Raw genomic sequence first — 10,001 nt, forward strand, 5'->3', positions numbered from 1 at the left:
TTAATGTTGAGTTTCAAGCCAGCTTTCACACTCTCCTCTTTCACCCTCATCAAGAGGCTCTTTAGTTCTTCACTTTCTGCCATTAGGGTGGTATCATCTGCATATCTGAGGTTGTTGATGATTCTCCCTGCAATCTTAATTCTGGCTTGTGATTCTTCCAGCCTGGCATTTCTCATGATGTACTCTGCATATAGGTTAAATAAGCAGGGTGACAGTATACAGCCTTGTCGTACACCTTTCCCTATTTTGAACCAATCGGTTGTTCCATGACCGGTTCTAACTGTTGCTTCTTGGCCCTCATACAGATTTCTCAGGAGACAGGTAAGGTGATCTGGTACTCCCATCTCTTTAAGAATTTGCCACAGTTTGTTGTGATCCACACAATCAAAGGCTTTTGTATAGTCAATGAAGCAGAAGTAGATGTTTTTCTGGAACTCTCGTGCTTTCTCCATGATCCAGTGAATGTTGGCGATTTGATCTCTAGTTCCTCTGCCTCTTCGAAACCCAGCTTGTACATCCGGTAGTTCTCGGTTCATGTATTGCTGAAGCCTAGCTTGTAGGATTTTGAGCATAACCTTGCTAGCATGTGAAATGAATGCAATTGTGCGATAGTTTGAGCATTCTTTGGCATTGCCCTTCTTTGGAATTGGAATGTAAACTGACCTTTTCCAATCCCATGGCCACTGTTGCGTTTTCCAAACTTGCTGGCATATTGAGTGCAGCATTTTAACACCATCATCTTTTAGTATTTTAAATAACTCAGCTGGAATACTGTCATCTCCACTAGCTTTGTTGTTAGCAATGCTTCCTAAGGCCCACTTGACTTCACTCTCTAGGATGTCTGGCTCAAGGTCAGTGATCACACCAGCGTGGACATCAGGGACATTAAGATCTTTCTTGTATAGTTCTTCTGTGTATTCTTGCCACCTCTTCTTAATCTCTTCTGCTTCTGTTAGGTCCCTGCCTTTTTTGTCCTTTATCACGCCCATCTTTGCACTAAACGTTCCTTTCATATCTCCAATTTTCTTGTAGAGATCTCTAGTCTTCCCCATTCTATTGTTTTCCTCGATTTCTTTGCATTGTTCATTTAAGAAGGCCTTCTTATCTCTCCTTGCTATTCTCTGGAAATCTGCATTCAGTTGCTTATATCTTTCCCTTTCACCCTTGCTTTTCGCATCCCTTCTTTCCACAGCTATTTGTAAAGCTTCATCAGACAGCCATTGCTTTCTTGCATTTCTTTTTCTTTGGGATGGTTTTAGTTGCTGCCTCCTGTACAATGTTACGGACCTCTGTCCATAGTTCTTCAGGCACTCTGTCTACCAAATCTAATCCTATAAATCTATTCATCACCTTCACTGTGTACTCACAAGGAATATGATCTAAGTCATACCTGAGTGGTCTAGTGGTTTTCCCTACGTTCTTCAATTTAAGCCTAAATTTTGCAGTAAGAAGCTCATGATCTGAGCCACAGTCAGCTCCTGGTCTTGTTTTTGCTGTCTGTATAGAGCTTCTCCATCTTTGGCTGCAAAGTATATAATCAATCTGGTTTCGGTATTGACGGTGATGTCCATGTGCAGAGTCGTCTCTTGTGTTGTTGGAAGAGAGTGTTTGCTATGACCAGCTTGTTCTCTTGACAGAACTCTATTAGCCTTTGCCCTGCTTCATTTTGTACTCCAAGGCCAAACTTGCCTGTTATTCCGATTACTCCTTGACTTCCTACTTTAGCATTCCAATCCCCTATGATGAAAAGGACATCTTTTTTTGGTGCTAGTTCTAGAAGGTGTTGTAGGTCTTCATAGAACCGGTCAACTTCAGCTTCTTCGGCATCAGTGGTTGGGGCATAGACTTGGATTACTGTGATGTTGAATGGTTTGCCTTGGATACGCACTGAGATCATTCTGTCGTTTTTGAGGTTGTACCCCATTACTGCCTTTCCCACTCTCTTATTCACTATGAGTGCAACTCCATTTCTTCTAAGGGTTTCTTGCCCACAGTAGTGGATATAATGGTCACCCGAATTAAATTCACCCATTCCCGTCCATTTCAGTTCGCTGATTCCCAAGATGTCGACGTTCAGTCTTGTCATCTCATGTTTGACCACATCCAGCTTGCCTTGGCTCATAGATCTTACATTCCAGGTACCTATACAATATTGTTCTTTACAGCATCGGACCTTCTTTTCGCTTCCAGATACATCCACAGCTGAACGTCCTTTCGGCTTTGGCCCAGCCGCTTCACTCTTTCTGGAGCTACTTGGAATTGCCCTCCGCTCTTCCCCAGTAGCATATTGGACACCTTCCGACCTGAGGGGCTCATCTTCCGGCGTCATATCTTTTAGCCTTTTAACATTGTCCATGGGGTTTTCTTGGCAAGGATACTGGAGTGGGTTGCCATTTCCTTCTCCAGTGGACCACATTTTGTCAGAACTCTCTGTCATGACCTGTCCGTCTTGGGTGGCCCTGCACGATATAGCTCATGGCTTCACTGAGTTACGCAAGCCCCTTTGCCACGACAAGGCAGTGATCCATGAAGGGAGGTAGGCAGCAGCATTTAGCTAATCTCAGGAAAGCTAAACTCTGGATGGGGTTGGACTAGAAGGCCTCCAAGTTCCTTTCCAACTCTATGATTCTCAGCAGCCAGGCCTAGTTAGCACTCGGACGGGAGGCTATCAGGCAATCTGGAAAGTGGAAAACCTCCTATAAGAAAACTGTAGGAAGTAGGAAGGGAAAAAAACTTTTCCCTCGTTGCCAAGAAAAGAATGTGTGCAAGATAATCTCCCCTTAAACTTCCATTTGGAACTTGAACCAGATCTGGGAAAGACTGAACTAGCCTTCCATTGTATGCAAAGGCTGGGAAATTTGAGCCCAGATTATTTAGTGTCATGGAAACCAGGCTCATCTGGTTGCTGGCCTGGGACAGGCTCATGAGGATGGTTTCCAGAGACACTTGCAGGAGTAATCAGAGGATTAAAACCCTGAATTAATTAATAAGATTATAACCCAGCAGCCCAGTGCACCATCATTCAACCCCCAGTGCCTTTCTGAAGGTCCTTAATGGCTTAAATCCAGCAACCAGGTTAAAGCATGTTGAACAACCCTGGTGTTCAATCCTTCAATTTTCTGCATCTGAATAACATGCTAGAGGCGGCATGTTACACATGCCATGTTACACTGGGGCTGGGTCGCTTGTGTTCTGTTGTGTTGTGGGACCCCAGCCTTTGCCTTCCCACATTAAGTTGATCCAGGCCATTGTGTTAAGCCGTGATGGGGTTTATTTCTTTAGACCTGGCTTTTGCTTCAGAGGAAAAGGACCAATGGAAGGTACAGTAGTCCAAAGGCTGACAGCTTTCTCTCAGACCCTGTCAGATTTGTTTGAGGCACGGGTTTTGTTAACTAGACTTGCCATTTGTTCTTGTTCTTTATTCCTTTTTTAAATAATTATTATATTGTATTTTGTTTTTATTGTACACTGGCCAGAATTAGTTTGGAGTTGGGTGGTGCCTAAATTGAATTAAACTATTGGCTGCTTTCCCCTGAAAGCTCAATAACTATTTAGTTCCAACTTTTACAACCTGCAGATTTGGTGGCTTTTCATATCTTGGCCAGTAATATCTCACTCTGAAATTATCGCCTCAAGCTGCTTTCATTTGAAAAATTATCATGTTCATCAGTATCTTATTTCTCAATGATCACTAGCTAGGACAGCTATGTATAGTCTTCAGAGTCAGCTGTCAGGAAAATGAGCAAGAGGATGCTATGGTAATGTTCTGCTTAAAGACTCTGAGAAGCATCTGGCAGGATTTTTGTATGAAAAAGGCAGACAGAACTGCTGGCCTTTATTTTCTCTTACAGGGAAAGCTCTCTTCCTTGCCAGTCATATCCTGCCCTGTAGAGAAGTTATGCAAAATACAGCTCATTTTCCTTCCCATCTTGCATGGGGACACTGGGGGATGCAGTAAGCTTAGCGCACAAATGGACACACTGCAGGGCCTAGGCAGCCCGAGTCTAGCCCTTTTTAGAGTCCACAAAGATCACACCACCAAGCAAACCACTCAATTAGAGTGATATACTTGATACAGCAACCTTTAGCATAAAGCTACTTGAGGATGGAAACAAAAGCTCTACCTCATGTGCCATGAAACACGTGCAAAGAAGGGCAAAAAGGATGATCAGAGAACTGGAAGCCAAGCTCGGAGAAAAGATGAAAATAGAGTTTGGCCTTAAAATACCATGGGTGCCACCCAAAATATCACCACTGGTTCCCACATGCCAGACATGGAACAACAGATTTAAGACAATCTCTGACCGAGCCTCAGGAAAAAAAATCCAAACGGTTTAGAACACCTGATGTGTGGACTTCAGCTCCCAGAATTCTTAGCAATGGCCATGCTGGCTGGGGAACTCTGAGTCCACCCACCTCAGAGTTGCCCAGGTTGGGAAACACTAGTTTAGAGCAACTCAGAATAACCCAGAGAAATTTGGGCTTCTCTTCACTGGATGTGTTCAAGCAGAGGCTGGACAATTATCCATTTGGAGGCTTTTATTTGCATTCACACCCTGAGCAGAGGACTGCATTCGAGGGTCTCGAGTTATTGTTTCTGCTCTAGAATTCTGAAACTCATAAACAAGCTACTGGAGTCACAAGTGTAAATCAAGTTTATGCCATTTACGACATTGTAATTAAAAATGGTTAACATAGTTTAAAAAAACATAACCTTTTATTCTGAATGCTGTTTCAGAGATCCATTTTGGAATTAAAACCAGAATTATGTTTACAAACATAGAAAAGGGGGCATCGTCAAAGGACACAAAAAACTGGAGATTTGATACAGCAGTCGAGAGGCTGAGAAAAAGAAATTAAAAATGATTAGTCAAATACAAAATTAAACAGGTGGCAATTAGGACAAATGTTCACATCCCATTATAAATGGAAATCTCTCTCCCCTTTGCCAAGACCACACGCTGTATCAGCTTTCCCCAACTGTGCCCCCACCCTGGGAACCCAGCCAGCAAGTTGAGGAAGATGAAGTATGAGGCACCCACAGTGCAGAAGTTGCAAAATGGAAGCCCCTTCAGCGCCTTCTTCGGTCAGGACTTCGACTTCTTCTACGGCCACTCCTAGGAAGAAATAGATCATGAGAACCATTAAATGGAGCTTTATTTTTTGTTAAGTGCAAAGGCTTTCTGCTACAGAAATCCATTCAGCTTCTGAAATATTTTCATGTGTTTAAACAAATAATATTGTATGCATCCTTTCAGCTTCAAAGGTTCCCAGAGTAGTTTACATATAGTAAACAAAAAGAAACAACAACAGGACTAGATTATAAGTATCACAATCAGAGAACAAATCAGAAGGCAACCAAAACTCTGGAGCAGAATTTACCCTGATAAAAAGACCCAAGATCTTGCAATCCATAGCAGTAGAAACATTCAAATTAATCTTTATCAAATGTTATGCAATTAAAACAAAAGATAACTTGAAAAGTGCTGGGGTTCAGGGATCAGTCCCTTGAAGCTGGATGTCAGAGACAAGTTTTCATTTCCCATGTTTCTGAGCCTGATAACTGTGTCACTCTTGAACAAGGAAGGCACTGTGCTATCTTCAGTATACTCGGGAACATGATACTGACCCTTCAATATTGTAGGGGTAGATGTAGTTTGCATCAACTATGCACACTCAGAAATGTCACCTACCCTTCTTTGATAAAACCAGGTAACTGAAGGTAAGTAATTCCCACACCTTCCAACTGAATTATTTTTATGTTTCACTGCATACTTCCTTTACTTGGCATTCCCAATACCTATGCACAGACATTGTATGCATCTGGTAGGCTTAGTGAGAAAAGACACTCTTTTTTCTGTGTTTGTTCTTGGGCTATAAAAAAAACTCACCTTCGTTTTCCTTTAGGAGGTCCCCTGACAAAGCACCAATCCACACTAATGGGCTGCCCCATCAGATCCTGTCCATTCAGGCCCTCCATGGCTGCCTGGGCTTCTTTGTATGTTTCATATTCCACCAGTGTGTAACCCTATGAGACATTTGGGAAAGAGACATGAGCACTCTCAAAACTCTTTCCTTAGCCAGCCCAAATGATTCATTCTAGGATACCTTACGCTTGATGTCACTCAGCACTGGCAAGTGCTTGGCCTGGCTTCCTTAACCACAGTTTAGAGAATAAGTCACAGATTATACCACAAACAAGCAAACCAAATGTTGGCTTAGTAGGTTTGTAAACTGAACTCATGTCAAGAAACAAGGCAATTAGGAATAACTGCCACTCCAACACCTCCATCAAACATGTATTTTCCATCTCAGCTGAGTCTGAACCACCATTAGGCTGCTGCTCTATGCCCTTCTCTGGAAAGAGGAAGAAAAGTCCCACAAGGAGCCAGCACAATACCTTCAGATAGCCTGTCCGCCGGTCAAGATTCAAGTGGAGGTTCTTGATCTCACCAAACTCGGCAAACTTGTCATGAATGTCCTCCTCAGTAGCCTCCTCATGCACACCCGTGACAAAGAGGATCCAACCTTCCACCGCTGTAGCAACACAAAGAGCCAAAAGTGATGCTCAAGCCAAATGTATAAATGAAATATACAAATGAAAACTTTCACATGCAGGAAGGAGAAGTGACTTCAGCCAATACATGGGGGGGGGGCAGGGGGAGAGGGAGAAAAAAGTAAGGGACATCAACTCACATCTCTGAGGACCCGGTTCATCACCATCTTGCTCCACACTGTCATAGTCCTCACGAACACGGGCCCTGGAGCCCTCCTCTATTCATTCATGCCCAAAAGGAAAAAACAGAGAACAGTTTTTAGATAAACAGAGAGAAACAAAACACTTTTTTGATCTCCTTAAGAGTAGCAACTGAAGTTTTTTCTGGAGGTATCATAAGTGGTTCTCACTTCCAGAGAACAGCAAATTAGAAACCTGTGGGGTACATTTCTCCTCCCAAACCAGGAAGACAAGATAGTAAAGGCAGCTTAATTTATCACAGCTTGGCACTGAAGGCAGCAGGAGAAATATGCCTTTGGAGAGGCTCACAGTGATGGACAGAAACAAACCTTCTGTTTTGTTCAAGTGGCTGTCAAGCACAAGCTTTAGCTATCCCCATCCCAAATCATGGCTGTATCTCATGGAACAGAGTAGGCTGGGAAGGAACCTGTCACAGGCAATACCACCAACTGAATCTATGAACAACAATCTATCCATTGGGGGGAGGTGGGCGGTCAAAAAATTTAATAAACAGACAAACAAACTGCAGCTAAACTAAAAGAGCAAAATAGAACCATTTAAGACAGCTTATCTTCAATCTGATGTGCTCTTGATCTCTTGGACTTCCACCCCCAAAAGCAGGGAAAGCCTTAAGAGGAACACATTCTATGCCAAGAGCAAATTACCTGATCCAAAACCTCTGCCTTTTCTTTTCTTTGCTTTTTCCTTCAGTTTGTGAATGCTTTCTGCAGAGAAATCAAATATAGTTGGCTCAATTAACAACAAAAGAATGGAAAGTGGTTAGCTTGTAATGATTGCACAGTCGTTCTGAAAGCCCAAACCACAAGTTCCACTCCCCAAATGCATAGATGTCTACTGAGAGAAGCAAGCAGCACTTTTACTAATCAGACTCCATCTAAAGTCCTGTGGGCCACATTTCAAATAAAGAAACAGGTTCAAAGAAACACAACAATTTCCAGATTGGGGAATTGGAAACTAAATCTTATGAAAAGGAGTTGAAGAAACTGGGACTGCTTATTCTTCATAAAAAAAAGATTGTGTGGGGACATAATATTCTTCAAACCTGAAAGGATACCAAACTAAAGAGGCTAATTACTTGCTCCCTTTTGTCCCAAGGTGCAGAACATGGAATAAAAGACTTAGGTTATAGGAAACAAATTAGAAATGAATGCTAGAAAAAAATTCTGAACAGTTAGAACAGAACCAATGAGCTAGGAAAGTGGTGGTCTGTCCTACAATCAGAGGCGGGCTAGATGGCCTGAAAGAGTGCTATCTAGTGTTATCTTTGGTAGAAAGTAACAAAATCCAGAATAAGCCCTTTAACTGTTAAATGCAAAAAAGAAAGAGTAAAAACAGAAACAAGAAAAGAACCCAGAATCAATGCATAGGGAAAATAAGCCAGTCGGTAGAATAGCAGGGAGACTTATACATATGTACATATGGGAAGAATGGAGAGAAATAAAAATAAACACTCAGGTGGGACAAGGTTAACACCTTCTCAGAAATCTAACAGCGGATTTCATCTCTTGGAGATTATTTTATGTATTCCTTTGCAATTTAATATTTTAATTCAATTTCAATTTAGTATGTTGATGAAATGGGCATTGACTTTGGAAACTTCCCTCCAAGACTCCAATCAACACTTGAAGAGCTCTTCATCCACTACCTCCTACTGTTCTCACAATTCGGTAAGACTGACTATTTGGGCTTTAAAAGAATAACTGAAAAGTGCTTGAAGGTAAGCAGTTTACACTTCGAGCTCTTTACAAGGAGGTCCCCTAAAACAGCTTGGGAGGAAGAAGAATAGAACAAAGTCTGTCCAAACCACCTAATAGAGAAGACCTTCTTCAAATGGGACTTGCCTTTACAGAAATCTTAGCAAACAAACTACTTTGAGGCCAAGTTAAAGATCAAGGACCATTGCTGGCATGGTGGCAGGGGATGATGGAAGTTGTAACCACCTCCTTAGAGGGACCTGGGCTAAGTTACTGGATATCAAGGTTGCAGTAAAGTAACTAAACTGCTGTCCACTCCTCCAAAAACCTTCCTTCTTTCTTCCACGGCCTCCCACTCCTCGGCAATGGGAGGGAACCCAGGCTTTTAACTATAAAATAATTTTAACATTAATATAGTAAAACAATAACTTTTAAACTTCGGCTTTACATTTCGTTTGTTTAATGGCCGTTTGAAGTACTCGCTAAAATTAACGGAATATTTACTGAAATAAACAACAACAGTACGCCTGTGCAGCTGGACTGATGTTAGCCTTCACGGCCCCAGCCAATCTTCATCCCCAGGGGCTGGGGAAGTTTCACTGGTCCACCTTGTAGGGCTGTTGCGAAGCAGATGGGCTAAGAAGTTAAAGTAGGGTAATGGCATGATACTCATTCGAGCCGTACCGTCGCCGTCCTCGTCCATGGCGAAGTCCTCCCCACCCGCCTCGTGAAGGTCCAGCACATCCGCCATCTCGGCCCACTACACAACGCTTCCCCCAACGGCCTCCGAACCGCGACAGACACGCTCGCGAGGGAGGATGGGATGGCTTCCTGCCGGGACAGGAAGGCCGGCCCTGCTCCCGGGAAGAAGGAAGGCCGGCCGTGGCGACCATTTGGAGGAGGTCTTCAAGAAGCAGGAGACGGCAACTGAGTCTGCGCAGCACTTTCGAAGGCGTGGCTCCCGGAACAGCGCGCGTCCGGGGCGCCGTGCTGAGAGGGCTTCTCCGCGGCCGGGGGTGACGGAGGGAGCGTCCCGGGCTCCGCCTTGCGGCGCCGCTGTTGACCAGAGACGGTGGAGCGGCTGGCAGCACACCTCCAGAGGGCCCCATTCTCTCCCCTCGCTTAAATGGGGCTGTGGCCGCCCTGGCCCCAAACGGCTCCTAACGTTTGCAGGCTGCTGACAGCGCTTCCTTCGCCGAGAGGCCCAGCGAAGCCCCAGGCATCAGCCTCCCCGCTCCAGAGGAGCGTCTTCCAGCCAGGGCTCCGCACAGCTCAGTCTTACTCTCTGGGGCAGAAGCGCCTCAATCGCCATGTTAGCTCAGGGCCTCCAGGCTCTGCAGCGACCTCCCAAACGAGGCGTGGATTTCGGTAAAGCGTCAGTCGGGCATAAAACTCCCGCTTTCATCGGAGGTAGGGCTGGGCGCGAAAGTACGGCGATTCGAAAGTTTCGCAATATTGTGCTTTCTGACGTGAGGTTGCCCGGCCAAAGCAGAAACGAGTTTCAAGGGTTCCCGCTTTGCCTGCACGAACCTTTAAAAATGAATTTTATG

General features: G+C 44.1%; 1 protein-coding gene across 2 annotated transcripts; it reads right to left on the reverse strand.

The window, feature by feature from the left end:
• Positions 1 to 4,524: 4,524 nt before the first annotated feature.
• Positions 4,525 to 9,338, reverse strand: RBM8A (RNA binding motif protein 8A). 2 transcript variants are annotated; one of them, XM_007445015.4, is made up of 7 exons: positions 9,136 to 9,338; positions 7,402 to 7,461; positions 6,697 to 6,774; positions 6,401 to 6,537; positions 5,892 to 6,028; positions 5,043 to 5,117; positions 4,525 to 4,842 (listed from the first exon to the last, which is right to left on the reverse strand). In XM_007445015.4, the coding sequence occupies exons 1-6, from the start codon at positions 9,200 to 9,202 to the stop codon at positions 5,072 to 5,074; spliced, it is 525 nt and encodes a 174-aa protein (XP_007445077.1). In that variant the 5' UTR covers positions 9,203 to 9,338; the 3' UTR covers positions 4,525 to 4,842; positions 5,043 to 5,071. The 2 variants fall into 2 exon arrangements, with proteins under 2 accessions (XP_007445077.1, XP_007445076.1); XM_007445014.4 differs by having other exon boundaries at positions 4,525 to 5,117; positions 9,136 to 9,337.
• Between the last annotated feature and the right edge of the window lie 663 nt (positions 9,339 to 10,001).

The sequence above is a fragment of the Python bivittatus genome, unplaced genomic scaffold (assembly GCF_059951505.1).
Source record: "Python bivittatus isolate LINGU-HERP-01145 unplaced genomic scaffold, Pbiv_v1 ctg000180_np1212, whole genome shotgun sequence".
NCBI classification, from domain to species: Eukaryota; Metazoa; Chordata; class Lepidosauria; order Squamata; family Pythonidae; genus Python; species Python bivittatus.

Excerpts from the sequence above, each read along its gene's own strand:
- RBM8A (XM_007445015.4), bottom strand. The coding sequence starts at position 9,202 with ATGGCGGATGTGCTGGACCTTCACGAGGCGGGTGGGGAGGACTTCGCC. Across the intron at positions 7,462-9,135 it reads CATGGACGAGGACGGCGACG|AAAGCATTCACAAACTGAAG; the intron begins GTACGGCTCGAA and ends ATTTCTCTGCAG. Across the intron at positions 5,118-5,891 it reads CCTCCTAAAGGAAAACGAAG|GAGTGGCCGTAGAAGAAGTC; the intron begins GTGAGTTTTTTT and ends ATTTCTTCCTAG.